At 38.1% G+C, this 16,468-nt stretch overlaps 1 protein-coding gene across 1 annotated transcript; it reads left to right on the top strand.

The window, feature by feature from the left end:
• Positions 1 to 587: 587 nt before the first annotated feature.
• On the top strand, positions 588 to 13,848 carry LOC121630758 (calpain-1 catalytic subunit-like). Its single transcript, XM_041971222.1, has 22 exons — positions 588 to 724; positions 1,749 to 2,007; positions 2,866 to 2,935; positions 3,013 to 3,131; positions 4,128 to 4,261; positions 4,340 to 4,514; positions 5,610 to 5,693; positions 5,786 to 5,871; positions 6,817 to 6,891; positions 6,969 to 7,129; positions 8,156 to 8,313; positions 9,574 to 9,585; positions 9,670 to 9,878; positions 9,974 to 10,013; positions 10,118 to 10,186; positions 10,589 to 10,646; positions 10,725 to 10,786; positions 11,528 to 11,596; positions 11,751 to 11,829; positions 12,500 to 12,616; positions 12,754 to 12,806; positions 13,148 to 13,848. The coding sequence occupies exons 2-22, from the start codon at positions 1,771 to 1,773 to the stop codon at positions 13,172 to 13,174; spliced, it is 2,094 nt and encodes a 697-aa protein (XP_041827156.1). The 5' UTR covers positions 588 to 724; positions 1,749 to 1,770; the 3' UTR covers positions 13,175 to 13,848.
• Positions 13,849 to 16,468: the final 2,620 nt, after the last annotated feature.

The following is a 16,468-nucleotide window of genomic DNA, read 5'->3' as shown; positions in this document are numbered from 1 at the left end:
GGGGGTCCTCCCCCTGAAAACCTGTGGGACTGGTGGCCTGAATGCCCTTTGAATAAAGTGTGAGCCCTCTGCAGGGTCATTAATAAAAGGCCAAGCCATGGTAACCAAAAAGGAACTCTGTCTCTATCTAGCTTTATCTTTCTCCATCCATCTCTTTAGATTAGCTTTCTCTTTCTATAACTCGCTCTTTAAATACCCTTGGCCTGTATAGACAGGACTCAGCTAATCCCAGTTTTACTGTTAGCCAACCTGAATATCGTTTGGCTTATTTATGGTTGCACAGGCAGTCAGTCACAACATACATGCATCAATGGTGGTGTAAAGATAAACGAACCAGACTTCTACTCTTGGTTCAACAATGCACAGCTAGATGGCTTCATCATGCAAGGAGCCAATGCTGTAGGTGTAACTAGTTCATATCCCGACTAATAATTAACATCCACTGTTCCACCCTGTGGATGAGTGTATATGAAATAAAGCCATAAACCCAGCAGATAAAACCCTTGTGTAACCATAAAATCTACTTGTGCAGAGTCATTGCTCTGAAGGTGAAACCCTCTTGTCATTCTCTCTGTTTAGCCAACAAGTAACAGGAAGCAGGTGGAATAAGTTGCAGGGGAGCACAAGCAAGGTTATTTGAAAGTAATTTACATATCTGGTTGGCAAACATAAGGACAAATACATTGTTCTTCTTGTTTCACATTTTTCTTTTTGATCCAGTCAGGTAAGATATTTTTTTTCCTTGTTAAAATCCATAGAATGATACTTCCCAGTTTAGAACTGCGTACTGTTTCAACACAGAGAGCAGTCTTGATTGCTGCAGGTAGACCAGGCAATGCTTTTTGCAGGTGGTTTTTGACTGAAGAGGCCATATTTAATTATAACCTCTCATCTGATCTCAGTCAATTAAAAGTGACACAATGTGTTTTACTTGCTTTTTTTTTTGTTATATCTGATTTGACGTTAAACAACTCTTATCCCTCTGTTGAACTTTCTCTGAAAGGACCAATAGTTACCTCCTTGTTCCTTGTCACCTTTATACTTTTAGTCACTACTCGGTTATGTATGAGCAGAAGAAGCTGTACTATTCCAACTTAGCAGCTAAGGCAGAGGATAGAGACTGAAAGATCAGGGTATGCCCGGTGGAGGTGGGGTGTAGGGGCTTTGGCCAGCTCAACAGCTAAACTCAGGGAGGTTGGAATCAAGGGACAGGTTCACAGAAAAGATATGAAGGAGCTGGCTTACACTGCTGAGAGGACGAGCCATTGGTTGTAGCTCAAGAGTAATGACACAACCTGGGCTGCTAGAGTGAATAACTAACCATGCTACACACAACCAGGCATGACCAACCTGTAGTGGGCCTTCCTCAGCAGAGGGTGTATTGTGATAACTGGCCGAAATACCCCATGATGCTGAGGTACGCAACTGACGATGTGTCCCGCCTTTTGCAGCCATAAAGAACTGCCAAACTAGAAGCAATGCTAACTCTAGGGATTGCAACATCTAGTCCTTTAAAGAACAAACACTTCACCTCCCAACTCTCCGTGTTGCTTTGTCTCTAACTGCAGTAATGCCATTCTGCCCCAGTTATCACTCGTGTTTTTGCAAAATAATCTAGCTCGATATTCCTGCTTTAAGCACACAACACATGTTAGTTTTCGTACAATCAAATGTCACTTTTAGAATATTACCTAAATTTGATGCTAAAATCTTGAATTTGTATTTTCTCTTGACTTGTATGACTGCAGTCAGAGCTGAAACACTGCAGCGATGCCTCCCCCCGGTGTGTGTCTGAACATCATGGAGGCCCGTCACAAGCAAGACGGTTATGGAAGCAATACCAACCCCACCAGGTTTTTCGGCCAAGACTACCAGCAGCTCAAAGAGTACTGTGTCATCAGACGGATAAAGTTCATTGATGACTCGTTCCCACCTGAGCAGAGCTCTATCGGCCAGGGCATACTGACTGCCTCTGAACTGGCCCGAGTAGAGTGGCTGAGGCCAGCGGTGAGGGCTTTGAAATGGTGAAACAATAGCTAAGATCAAGTTAGCATAACTTATTGATGTTTAATCAAGCATGCAGTGTTGGGGAGATAAACTGGTTGAGCAGGAATTAAAAGCTGTTCACGGCTTGGATCAGGCATGAGTGAAATTTGCATTTTCTCTCTGTGTCAATAATTTACTTGTTTAATTGTGTTTTTGGAAGCATTTAAAATGCTTCAAATCTAAATGACAGAAAAATACCAAATAAAAACTGTGTTTCTAATGGTGCCTACTTGCTTATTAAAATAACCGTTATGTGTTTATTCTCTTATATTGGGCCATTTATATCAACTTATCATGGGTCCACATACGTGGAGGCTGCCATACAGTGTCTCTGAATAGATAAACAATTCGGTGTGTGAAGTGTGAACCCTCTGAGCTTTAAAACTACAGTACCGGCTTTGATTGACAGGTGCTAGAGCATGTTTAGGGTAAGGCTTAAAAGCCACTAAAAGTAGTTACCTGTAGTGTAGCCATCGCTGCACCTGAGGCCACTTGATCCACTTACAGATAAAATCTTGTTTATGTCTGTAAGGATTTTGGCCACTGATGGCCACCATCCATTCGTAACTGTGCTTAGTATTTGAAGTAATTTCTATGCCCATATTTGCCACTTGATGTCAGTCATTCTTAACACTGTACCTTTAAAATCTGACATCTCATGCAAGAAATATTATCTGCTTGCCTTGTGTTGAAATATCACTGCTTTTTAATGAGCATTGAACAAATATACATGAAGAACTTTACAAAGCTAAAATAGAATTCATGAATAAACATTTTAAATGGGTTTTCTTTAACTCTTCATTGTTGTTGCTGTTCCAGAGAATTGCCCCTAATCCATCATTTGTCCTCCAAGGAATCTCCAGGTTTGACTTTGGTCAAGGAATACTTGGTGGGGAACTTTCTTAATTCTTCAGATTTTCATCTTGTGCCCTTCTAATCTTCTGATGACATCTTAATTTCTTTCAGGAAACTGCTGGTTTCTTGCATCTATCGGAGCTCTGACTTTCCAGAATAACATCTTCAGGCAAGTTGTTCCTGTTGAACAAACTTTTGATGAGAACTACTGCGGGCTGTTTCACTTCAGGGTAAATACTAACAACACATCTGGGTATTGTTTATAACAGGCAGCTGCAATGGCTTCTATTTTAGATTTTTCTTCCCTTTTGTGTGTCTCTGTGTGTGTTTGTCCTGCCTTATCTGATGTTTCCTGTTGTTAATAAAACTGATGGACAGAAGCTGTCTGAGTGGCATTCACATGAAAGTCAAGTGCAAAATAGTGGTAATTATGGCTGTAAACTATCAAATCTGATCCAGAATTAAATTAAACTTCAGATCACACTCACTAGGTAGTAGACTAACCTGTGTATTAGCAGCTGTGTTTGTCTGGATTTTTGACTTTCATTATATATATTTTAATTTAATAATAGGTGCACATGCATTAATTCTTCTCACCCTCAGTGCTAGACCTGCTTTAGGGCTCATTTATGCTATGATGTGCACTGTGTTGCTTTTGCATACATTCTTTCAAACTCATGACAACCTGATAAAATGATTTGCTGCAACTTGGCAGCAGCTTCAGAAATTTGTGGACAGCTTTATTTGTGTTGGTGCTTTTGTTGTTTATGCCAGTAAAAAAAATCCTCAGGATCCCAGTAAAACACATTAGCAGATTTAAGTGCCTCCACATACATCATATCAAGAATTTAACATATACTTATTGCTATACAGTGGGATGTAAGACAGGACAACGTTAGGAAGCTGATGGTATTCCAAGCCTCAGAAAGTCTTGCTGCATTTTTGCTGCAGTGCAAAACGTCCTGGCAGGGATGCTTTGCTAAGTACTGAGCTCCTCTCAGGGCAGGACGGCCTTGCAGAGGATGTGGAGAGCTGTCAACAAAAGATGCACAATGGCTAAGCTAAAAGAGTTTACGAGAGCCTTAGACAATGAGGAATAAACCTCTGAAGAACAACAAACATATTCACTCACGTATGCAGTGTGTTTTTTTACCATATTTACTTAACTGCATATGTGACAGCGAATTCTTTTTAATATTGGATCTTCTTTGTTTTCTGATATTCAGTTCTGGAGATTTGGAGGATGGGTGGATGTAGTTATTGATGACAAGCTGCCAACGATTAATGGCAAATTAATTTTTGTTCACTCCAAAAACCAAAATGAATTCTGGCCTGCTCTGCTGGAGAAAGCATATGCCAAGTAAGGACACTATATGCATTGGTTTTTATCTGTGCTCTGTCAGCATCAGTAAAATATATCAAAATCCACGTGTTTCAGGGTTTGCGGTTCCTACACCGACATGAGTGCTGGAACTCCTGCAGAGGCCATGATGGACTTCACGGGTGGTGTTCATATGTCTATTCAGTTGTCTGACCCCCTACCAAAATTGTGGGAGTTGATGTGCAGGGCTGGTATATCAGGTGCACTGATGGGCTGTGGTACACCACAACGAGTAAGTAGATACCCACCACAGAGAGGCAACAAAGATGTTCTTCTATTTATTTTGTGAAGTAAACTTTCAAATTTCATATAGATGGAAAATTGCAATAAAATTTATTTGCTGTCTTTTTTGTTTAATAAGAAAAAGAAAAACAAAACTGTATCAAAATACCAGCAATCAGCTGATTGGCAGAGCTCAGGAGAAGGAAGCTGACTCAGCGTCGTATGAAAGAGTGTGAGCCATAACCTGTTAATGGGTGATCCTTAGACATTCTGGTGGATTTTATTGGCTGTGAAAGCCAAGAAGGAAAGTCAAACTCTTCCAAGTTTACCACAACGTCAGCGTATGCTATGATCAAAGAAACTGGAAAAAAAAGCATATTAACAAAGAGAGGTTGAAAAAAAAAAGACTGCAAAGTGTTGCAATCATTGTCAAAGTCCAGACCTTAATCTGGTTGAAATGACGTGGTAAGAGAACTGTCCTAACACACATGCTGCAAATTTCAATGAACTCAACTGACTTTGTACAGAAGAGTGGACCAAAGCTTCTGCACAACAATGTGAGAGACTGATAACATCTTAGAGAAAACAGTTACCACACACTGTTGAATCTGGGCTGAACCAAGTTATCCACACCCTGTATTTTGGCTTAGTTTTTGTTCCATAATGATGTTGTTGTTAATCTTTGGTTGAATTTGTACTTTTTTTTTTTTCTTCAAAAAAGTGGGTTGACTATTTTTTCCCCATGACCACTTATCTATTTTTCTAAAATGTTGGCTTGTCCTTGACCTCAAACCAGTGTTAAAGTTTATGCACTGAGCAGGCAGAACTTCATGTGCAGTTCTGGCTTTTTGCTAAGCTAACTAGTTGTTAGTTGATGTTTTATAAAAGCCTAATTTTTACCACATGTTTAAGGAATAAGATAAACCTGTTACTATAAATGTTAAATAAGGTACTATTATTTTAGATTCATACATTAAAGCCACTTTAAATTTAGCTGTTATCACAGTCAATAATGAAAACAAGCAATGTCACATGAGATTAGTTTCACAACTGTGTGGTTTTATCATTCATTCATTTATATAGTTTGTGGATGTATTGCTTGTAGGAGACGTCATCCTCTTCTTTTTACACCTTATTACCGAATGGATTGGTTCAAGGCCATGCATACACTGTGACAGGTGTCAAACAGGTAAAAAATAAATATTTAACTTGAATTATATCCAACAGAGTTACTGATTACATTCATGGTTAAACATAATGTTTCTATGGTGATGATTTCAGATGATGAGCAGAGGGAAGCTTGTCAACCTGGTGCGTTTGTGGAACCCCTGGGGCAAAGGGGAGTGGAACGGAGACTGGAGTGATCGGTGAGAACGACCTCAATTTACTGTTATTTACCCTCATCGCCACTTTATTAGTTACACGTTGCTAGTACTGGGTTGGACCTGCTTTTGCCTTCGGAACTGCCCTAATTCCTTGTGGTAAAGAACATGGAAACATTCCTCAGAGATTTTGCTCCATATTGACATGATGGCATCACACAGCTGCACATCAATGATGTTCCACCACATCCCAAAGCTGCTCTATTCAGTTGAAATACGGACATAAATGGAGTACAGTGAATTTCTTGTCATGTTCAACCAGCTGGAGATAATTTGAGCTTCGTGACATGGTGCTTTTTATTGCTGGAAGTAGCCATCGCAAGATACACAGTGAACATAAAAGGGATGGACATAGTCAGCAATACTACTCAGGTAGGCTGTTGTGTTAAAACCATGCTAAGTTGGAACTAAGGGACCTATAGAGTGCTAAGAATATATCCAACACTAGATATTTTCTGCTATTCGGTCCATTCACTGTAAACTATAGAAACGGTTGTGTGTAAAAATCTCAGCAGATCAGCAGGTTGTGAAATACTCAGATCAGCCTGTCTGAAACTAACAGCTATGCCACATTCAATGTTACTTAAATCTCCTTCTTTCATTGTTTTAATGCTCAGTTGGAACTTCAGTAAGTCATCTTGACTATGTCCAAAAACACTGAGTTGCTGCCAAGTGGCTGATTAGCTGAAATTAACAGTATAAAGTGCCCTGTGACTGTAAAGGCAATATTGGCTGCAACAAACAGTTCTTTACAAGCTGTTGCTGCTATGACACTACTTTCTGTATGGCTTAATTCCGATCTGTACTCTGTGTACAGGCATGAATTTCTGTTAGAAGAGTCCCTTTCTTACATAAATAACTGTCCTGTTATTACACAAAATAACTGTTTATAAGCTTCCCTCTGCTCATCATCTGAAATCATCACCGTAGGTCCTCGTTGTGGCAAACCGTGAGCTCTCAGGATCGGGAACTCTGCCTTTCAGTGGCTGATGATGGCGAGTTCTGGTGAGCAAATGTCACCAAGTAAATTTCGAACACCACACCATAACGTCATACAACAACATACACAACTGTTTTTACAGGATGACCTTGGAAGATCTGTGTAAGTTCTACATAGATCTTGACATCTGTGGCACAAGTCCAGACTTTCTGGACAAGAGCTCCTCTTGTCAGTGGAAGACCTCCATATACGAGGGCCGATGGGTTGCAGGAACAACTGCTGGAGGCTGCATGAATAACAAAGGTATTTAAACTTAAATAACACTTTAAACACACTTTTGCATTTAAGAATGTTTAGAGGGATGTAAATGAGCCATGAAACTCTAAAACGTGAGAAAATTCCACAGAATCAAACACAGATTGGTAGCTGATGCAGGAAAAGGTTTAATATTATGACTGGAATTGTAAAAATATTTTGTCTAAATGACAAATTAAACCTCAGAAACAGCAGAATGCAATGCAAATGTATATTTTTAAAGGAACCGGGGTTGAACTTTAGCTGCAGGAAATGAACAACTTGACAATAAAGTGAATAAAAACTAAACCAATTATTGAAATTAAATAACCATTATCTTTTCACATTTTGTGAGGCTCAACTCTCATGTTCAGTTTACAGTCATATCTTTGGATGCATGCAGTTATGAAAAGTCTGTGTATAAAAATCGGAACAATTGGACCATAATAGCTCAAATTCTACAAGACAGCAGTGGAATTCATTATTATGTGTGTTCGTTCAGTTGTCAATAAGTCCAGTTGGACTAAAAAGTCATTTTTATGTTACTGCTTTGTTTATATTTCCTCTATGGCTGGTTGGAAAAAAAAAACATTTCTTTAACAAGAGTCACAACAATTTTTCCTTTGGTTTCAGCTTTTTAAGTTGTTAAAATTTGACCAGATTACTGCAGATTTGGTCATATATACACAGCTGTAGCAGACAGTGGCAAGAGAAAAGCTCTATAAACAGTACTGAGAGCTAAAAGATAAGATAAGGCAGAACACAGCATGTTTACTTAGTTCAGAATTCATTAATCAGTTATAGACATCATGGTAGAAAAGTTCTCTTCTTTAAAAATGTGTGTGACGTGGACTTCTAACTTCAGTTCAATCAACAACTTCATTTTGCATGTTAACATAAAGAGATTGAAGTGAAAATAATCTGCATCTGTTAACAATGAAATTGTTAATTCTGCTGATGTTCAGCCAGCCTTCCTTGTTTTTCTCTTTTCATCATTTTCTGAACAACCATCTTGTTCCTCTCTTTGATTTCCAGACAGTTTCTGGACTAATCCACAGTTTCGAGTGGAGATTTGTGGTGAACATTCAGAGAAAGATGGTGAGAAAAATACACTTGTGTCTCTGATGCAAAAACCTGACAAGAGGAACCGACGCCTGGTGCAAAACCTCCACATTGGATTCTCTGTTTTTGAGGTAAATATTGTTGTTTATTGGACAGCACAGAGGGATTATGCATACATTTGTCACAAAGGCAAGTTTATTTGTATAGCCCAAATAAGCCTTCCAAAATTAACTTATTACAAAAGCTGTCATGATCACAATGACGAACATTTGAGGTTAAACATTCACATTAGCAAGTGAGATTGTTATGCCATAGATCAGCAGTTTATCTCCAATTGGGAAAAAAAAGTCATGTCGTTACATTTAACACATTTATTAATTACTCTGCAACTTAATGTCTGATATTATTACTTTTTCTTTCATGCAAATTCACATGGGTAACTCTAAACTATCATTATTATTATTTCTAAAATCGTTACCACAGTGCAGATTTTTTCCTTGTGACAATAGTTTAACAGGATGTTTTTTAATAGACATACTATGTATTTGGTTGGTGTTGAGCAGATAAGTGAGTAACCAAACACACTGTTTGTTTCAGTAGGTTTCTTTATTCATTCATTCTCTGTACCACTTAGTCCATTATAGGTTGTGAGTAAGCTGGAGCCTATCCCAGCATTTTAACAGGTGAGAGGCAGGGTACACCCTGGACAGGTCACCAGTCCATCACAGGGCCCACACAGATAGGGACAAACAACCATTCACAGGGAGAATTTAGAGTCACCAGTTAACCTAACATGCATGTTCAAACCTCCCCCAGCCAAGGCTCAAACAAGCAACCATCTTGCTGTGAGGCTGCAGTGTTAACCACCACACCACCGTGCAGCTGTGGTTTATTTATCCTTAATGTACAAATATAAAATTAACACCCTCTGCTGCTGATTACCAACATCACACTCTAGCAGTGTGTTTCAGGCAGTGACGAACCATTGAACCCAGCAAGTTAACAGCTGTTCTGCAGTTTTCTCTAACAGCTCCTGAACCCAGTATTTTTAGGTAGTAAAAAAAGTAGTCATGCATAAATTTAAAGGTTTCTGATTCGAGCTCCTGTTAACCTAAACTTGCACTGACCCTCACACTAGTAATTAAAACATCTAAACATGTTCAGTGATTCTGATCAGCTTCTAAAATAAATATTAATAAATATTCACTCACAAGCATCTTTCATGGAATCATTTTCAAAAGAAACAAAGAAGGGTTAAAACAGGAAGTCCTTGAAACCAGCAGGGCAACAAGGCAGATTTAGATTTAAACCCATTCTATGTAAATTATACCCAGTTAAAAAACTGAATTCTTTTCTTTGTGTTTTCAACATGGCCACTGATTTCCCTCAAGTTGACCGAACAAGTAAGAAACTATTACCTCTCATACATATTCCAGCACATTCATGAGCCGATGTCAGAAAAGTGAAATATCTGTGTGTTACTGCAGTATAAGACTCAGAGCGGGAAGTTCCCAGCCTCCTTCTTCAGCCGCCATACACCTGTTGCCCAAACTAAGACTTTCATGAATGCACGTGAGGTGATGGAGTTTCTGTTGCTGAAGCCTGGAGAATACCTGATTGTTCCTTCCACATTCAACCCCAATGAGACCGCCTCCTTCATCCTGACCATCCACTCCAAGATAGACACCCATTGCTAGTACGCTCATGTATATCAGTGTACAGACAGATGAGATGATGATAAATTGTCAAAGCTTAATTAGCATGAAAGTGTAAATATCTTTTTCTCTGCAGTGAAAATTCTGCTGACCATAAACAAGATCAAGCTGAAAAGGTTTCTATAAGTTCTCATCACTACCAGAAATTGTCATATTTTTTGCAGTGCTATGCAAAATATGTTGAATTTTGCTCTTTTCTTTTTGTGCATTTAAATCCCAGGCTAAAAAAATAAGAAATACACAGGAGGATGAGAAGAAGAAAACCTTTTTCCGTCAATACTCTGACAAGGTAATTCTACAATCCTACAAAATCTAAAAATAACAGAGAATTGTGAATTAATGAAAATTTAACCTGTATATTAGATGGAATAGTGAAAAACTTTGTGGTGCCAAGACAAGGATAAAAAGGTGCTATTTATTATGAACCATGTGTTCTGTGTGTTTTGAATGTGCAAACAGCAGTTGTTTACAGACACATTGTAAAGCTGTGATGCAATATGTCCAACAGCTGTATGTTTAGCTTATGCAGCTCCACAGCAAAGGGTACAAAGCTTTATCTCAACACTTATTAATGCAATCCACAAATTAGTCATTATCTGTGAGAGCAGTCTAGGATTGGCTGAATTTGTTCTGTCACCATGTGAATGATTAAAATCTCATAAAGTCAAGTTCCCTAAATTATTGTTCCCAGTACGAAGAAGTAGATGCTGAGCAGCTCCAGAGGATTCTAAATGACAACATCCTAAAAGGTGTGGATGGTGGAATTCTCCAGTTTGTTGCAACATTACAGCTCTAAGCTGCCCTGATGCTTGTTCTGTTTCCTTTAGGAGACTTAAAATCCGGAGGGTTCAGCATTGATGCCTGTCGCAGCATGGTCGCTCTCATGGATGTATCCTGCTTAATGCATCAAACACTCCTGTTAATACTTCACATGCTTACCCTTTGTATTTTTTATCCTCTGATAAGTCAAGAACATGAGTAAAAAAAGTCATGTCAAGAGGTGCTTACAAACCAGGAAATAAAGCATAATGACTGTAGTAATTATTACAGTTATTACAGATTACAGTTGCATGCTGGAGAGATGTGGCTTGGACAAGGATTGATCAATACTTGATGATGCATCTCCTGAGTTTAAATGTTTTTACTCATGGAGTTTTTGTGCCCTGAGCTAATCATTAAAGTTTCCATTTTATTTTAGATAATATATTACTGACCTGCTGAAGTGATAGCACATAGTTCACTGTTTAAAGGAGAAAAGCTAACAGAGAAGCATGATCCAGGATAATTGAACATATTGTTCAGGAATGGCTCAAGGAAGAAATCAAGATGTTTCCTCAAATTTCCTAGATCCAAGTTTCCTAATGTAGACAAGCATCTTGCTGATAAAAGGTCAGATTCACAATTGCTCCATCATGTGACATCTACATCCTTCCATGGTTGCATGATGGATCTGCAACTCGGGACAGTCTGTCTGCTAAAGACCTACACTCACACACACACTCACAGTGATCAGTGATTGAAAGCTTATCATTGTGGCTGTGAACATGACAAAAAGTGCAACTTTTTTGTTGATACAGGAAAGTAATTTAATTCTTATGCAGATATGATACCTTAATAACGCGCTTGAAAGACATCAATCACAGGCAAGCTGAACAGCGAGGAGTTTGTTCGTCTCTGGAACAAAGTTGTTAGATACAAGGTAAAGGAAAATAAGTTCAAATTACTTATTTAATTGCAACAAATATGTATTTACTGTTTGGGTAATTAATCAGTATATCTTTAAAATAAATGTGCATCTCATATATATTTGTTTTTGTTTTTTTTTTGTTTTATTTATTTATTTTTTTTTCCAGGACATTTTCTATCTCACTGATGTTTCAAGAACAGGGACATTGTCTCTGAGTGAGCTGAGGAATGCATTTGTAGCTTCAGGTAAAGTAGTTCTGGTCAGGGTTCATTTATTCCCTTATTAATGTTCCTAATACCCCATTCTAGTACAGGACATCTAATTGCTAGTTTTATTCCTAAAAGCTATCAGCTATCCGCTATCACAGTTATATCAGTCATATAGATTATCTAATTATATAGACGGACTGCTTTGGTTTTTTTGTGTATGCATGTGTGTGCTTGTGCTATGTTATCTATTTTGGTGTGTGAAGGCTTGTTTTATGCATAAATCGCTTTTTTATTGTGTGAAGCACTTTGTGTTGCCATCGGCATGAAAAGCGCTGTGTAAATAAAGTTTGAATTGATTTGAAAAAAGATTTGATATATTTATTTCCCATTTGAATTAATTAATTATATGTTTGATTAATTTAATATGCATTTATTTGTAATATTACTTTTTATTGACACATTTAAGTTGTTATTGATAAATGTATTTAATGTGTTTATTTACTATTTTAATTAATTGACAATTAATTGGCAAACATTTGCCTCAACTTAAATTTATTTGGCCAGAACCTGAAAAGCTCAACCAAAGACAGAATAATTCTGATGTTGGTCATGTGTTGCATGCACCACAAGTTTGCATGTTTGTATGTAGAGTAAGAAAAATTAAGAAAGATGTAAAACTCATTAGATGACTGCATGTTTTGGTTAGGTATAAGGATCAGGGATGACATGCTCAACCTCATGGCTCTGCGTTATGGCGCCTCCTCTGGTCACATGACTCTGGAGAGCTTCATCAGCCTTATCCTTCGCCTGGACTGCATGTGGAGTAAGTCAAGTCTAACTGAGCACAAATTACATGACTGTAAACCATCCCCTAAATTCTTTTTTTCTCAACATGTTTTAAGCTTCCAACATTTGTTAAAGCTCAAGTTACAGTTTCACAATCTATGTGTTGCTCAACAGAAATCTTCAAACAACTCTCTGATGGAAAAGTAATGAGTCTTCAGGAATCAGAGGTGATAAAGTCCCCTTAATTAACCATCAACCAGCTCTTTACTGAGGTCCAGCAACTGAACAGTTTGCTAAGATAAAAGAGAAACTAGTTTTTATTTGGGGTGTTAATCACAAATTTGATATCCATTCAACTGATAATGATTCAGTCTTTGCCAATATCCCACAATAAGATTTCATTTTGATTTCATTCAGGAAACGATCAATTTGACACAATATCACATGCCACTTTAACGCTATTGCATCCATTCATATTAAATCCAGTTGATGTAGATCAATGTTGGGTTATTCCACTAGTTTTTATAGCAGCAGTGCGTTAACAAACTTCCTTTGTGTTTATTTCCAGTGGATGTACATTTCAATGTACACTTAACCCGACCAGGAAGACGTTCCCATGGTTCATCTGGAAGTACAGAAGATATTTCAAGAAAGGTTTAATTTTACATCTGAGTTATGCTTTATTCTCTGCATCATACGCTAGCAACTGGATATCAAGACACTAGCTGTTTTGAATGCCCACCATGTCTGATTCATCAAAAAATACAACAGGACATTATTGGAGGAAAAGAGGGGAAAAAGAGAGAGAAAGGGACAGAGCAAGAGATAAGACAAGAGTTAACAGACAGACTTACTTGCTTGAGAGAGCTCAGAGTTCAGGTAGGATGCAAGATGGATGTCATATTAACTGTTATTAGGGGGTCGCTTTATCACAAAACCTACCACAGTTCAGTAGTGCTTCTTCAATGACAGAAGCTAAACACTGTTAAGCATTATTTATTAAAAAAGAAACTCTATACTTGACTGAGGATGTATTTGCAGAGAGTAATTATTGTGTTGTTATGTGAACAGCTAGGCATTCATAACAAAGTTAATCCATGAGTATAATCTCTAACTGCCTGTTGTTTGATTTGGATGCAAAAGTTTATTGATTAAAAAAAAACGTAAATAACAAAACACAATACTAGCATGGATCAATATGCTGTAGTATAGAATCAGGACTTTTTATTAATACTCATATCTGTGTCCTGATCTAGAATAATTAAAAATCTGTGGCTGTAAGCAGTCTTTATTAGTCCTACAGTGGTGTATTATTGTAATGACGGAATTCCAGCATTTATTTCAGTCTAGTCTTACGTAAAGTTTTTATATTCATTCATTTTATGTAAGATCAAATGCAATAAAACTATAAAATGACTTATTCTTTGGTGTAATATTGGTTTCTATTATTGGTTTCTATTATTGGACAGGGCTCACCATCATGGCAACACTGAGGATTTGAAATGCTGAGTAACCTAGCTAAAAACCCACCCAAACTGGTAATATCAGTAGGCCTTGGATTTTCACGGCCTTAATTGGTTTTGTGTGTGTAAGTAAGTCAGTAAGTAAATGTTTATTTACATAGCACCTTTCAAGATAAAAAAACAAAGTGCTTAACAATAAGATAAAACACTAAATAACAGTATAACAGAGAATAAAAACAAATAAAACTAAGTAAAAGCAAGTTTAAAAAGATGTGTTTTTAGCTGCTTTTTAAAAGAGATCATAGAGTCCACAGATCTCAGGCTTAGAGGAAGGGAGTTCCAGAGGACAGGGGCCACTGCTGCAAAGGCTCTGTCACCCTTAGTTTTCAGCTGTGTTGGTTTAACAACCAGCAGATCTTGATGACTCAATCTCAGGGACCTGCTGGGCACGTAGAGCTGTAGGAGATCCCTGATGTATTCAGGTGCCTGGTCATGTAGGGCTTGATAGGTAAAAACCAGAATTTTAAAATGCACCCTGTAATAAATGGGCAGCCAGTGCAGCTGGATTAGTAGAGGAGTGACATGGGTGAATTTGGGGGATTTAGTTATCAGCCTTGCAGCAGCGTTCTGAACCAACTGGAGACAGTCAAGCGATTTTTTGTTTAAACACGTGAAGAGGGAATTACAGTAATCCAGTCTGGATGAGATGAAGGCATGAACGATCATCTCCATCTCAGATCATGAAACAACTGGACTCAGCTTAGCAATGTTTTTGAGGTGATAAAAACAAGAGCGAACACGTGATTTTACATGAGCATCTAAGGACATTAGGGTCAAGGGTTACACCAAGGTTCCTGACTGAGGGCTTAATGCATGAGGCAAGTGGGCTAAGACTCTCAGCTATCTCAGGGAAAAATCTGTCAGGGTCACAAACAAGGACCTCAGTTTTTTCATCATTAAGTTGAAGAAAGTTATCATTCATCCAGCTCCTGGCAGCATCCAAACACCCAAGCAAGATCTGAATCTTAAAAACATCCTGAGGTTTAAAAGAAATAAAAAGCTGAATATCATCAGCATAACAATGATAAGAAATATCTTTAAAAGAGCCTATAATGTGCTGCAGAGGCAGCAAATATAAAATAAACAATAAAGGACCCAGAACAGACCCCTGTGGAACACCAAAATCAAGAGCTGAAGAAGAGGATTTAAACTTTGCAGCAGCCATGTCATTGCTGACTCTGAGCAGGGCTGTTTCAGTGGAGTGAGCCCTGCGAAAGCCGGACTGAAAATGATCCAGGATATGGTGTGTCTCTAAAGCAGCTGTAAGCTGCTTAGCAACAATTTTTTCTAAAATTTTAGAGATAAATGGTAAATGTGAAATAGGTCTATAGCTGCTAAAGAAGGAGGGATCAAGCTTGGGTTTTTTTTAAGAGTGGATGAATGACAGCATTCTTGAAATAGCCAGGAACTTGACCAAGCAGCAGAGAGGAGTTAATTATTGTGAGGACACGGGGACCAATAGCCAGGAAGACATCTTTAAGAAGGGATGTAGGTAGAACATCAAGAGAGCAGGAAGATGCCTTCATTGAGCTAACTAATGTTACCAGCTCGGATAAAGAAACAGGTGAAAATTTATCTATAATCACAGGCCGAGCTGGACTGGGAACAGAGAGAATCACAGGTGATGGAGACAAAGAGCTTCTCACCATTTTGACTTTATCAGGAAAAAAAGGCTAGGGATTTTTCACAATCCTCATTTGAAGCAATAGGGACAGCAGGAGCCGTAGGAGTAATTAATTTAGTAATGGTGTTAAATAACACTTTAGGATTACCACGACTTTTTGCGATTAAATCTGAGAAGTAGGCAGCCCTTGCATCTCTAACAGCATCATTAAAGGAAGCCAGGAGATCCTTCAAGAAAAGCAGGTGAACATGCAAACCAGTTTTCTTCCACAACCGCTCAGCTCTTCTACAGCAGCGTTTTAGACAGCGAGTGCTGTCGTTTAACCAAGGGGATAACTTAGCAACAGAAGCAAATCTGGTTTTAACAGGACATACTTTATCTAAAATGGAAAGACTAAAATCATTAAAAAGATCAATGAAGAGATCAAGGTTGTCATCAGAGGATAAGAGTAAATCAAAAGCATCAGAAAAAACACCAACAGCAGAAGAGTCGAGGATACGAGAGCTCACCTCTCTCCGAGCAGGAGAGATCAACACAGGAAAGGACAAGTTAAAAAAAATACAGAGGTGATCAGAAATAAAAATGTCCTCAGAAAAAAGACAATCAATATCCAACCCCAAAGTAAAAACAAGGTCTAATGTGTGGCCTTTGGCATGTGTGGGCACAGACACATGCTGGGTAAAATGAAAAGAATCCATGACACTGATGAAACCTCTGGCAAAGAGGTCAGAGTCATCATCAG

The sequence above is a fragment of the Melanotaenia boesemani genome, chromosome 20, assembly GCF_017639745.1.
Source record: "Melanotaenia boesemani isolate fMelBoe1 chromosome 20, fMelBoe1.pri, whole genome shotgun sequence".
In the NCBI taxonomy this organism is placed as follows: domain Eukaryota; kingdom Metazoa; phylum Chordata; class Actinopteri; order Atheriniformes; family Melanotaeniidae; genus Melanotaenia; species Melanotaenia boesemani.
Note: the sequence above shows the minus strand (reverse complement) of the source record. Positions and strands in the feature narration are given on the sequence as shown.

Bases quoted from the DNA above. Each gene is read 5' to 3' on its own strand.
- LOC121630758 (XM_041971222.1), top strand. From the start codon at position 1,771: ATGCCTCCCCCCGGTGTGTGTCTGAACATCATGGAGGCCCGTCACAAG. The intron at 3,132-4,127 runs GTAAATACTAAC...TCTGATATTCAG, and splicing joins GCGGGCTGTTTCACTTCAGG to TTCTGGAGATTTGGAGGATG. The intron at 5,872-6,816 runs GTGAGAACGACC...TCATCACCGTAG, and splicing joins AACGGAGACTGGAGTGATCG to GTCCTCGTTGTGGCAAACCG.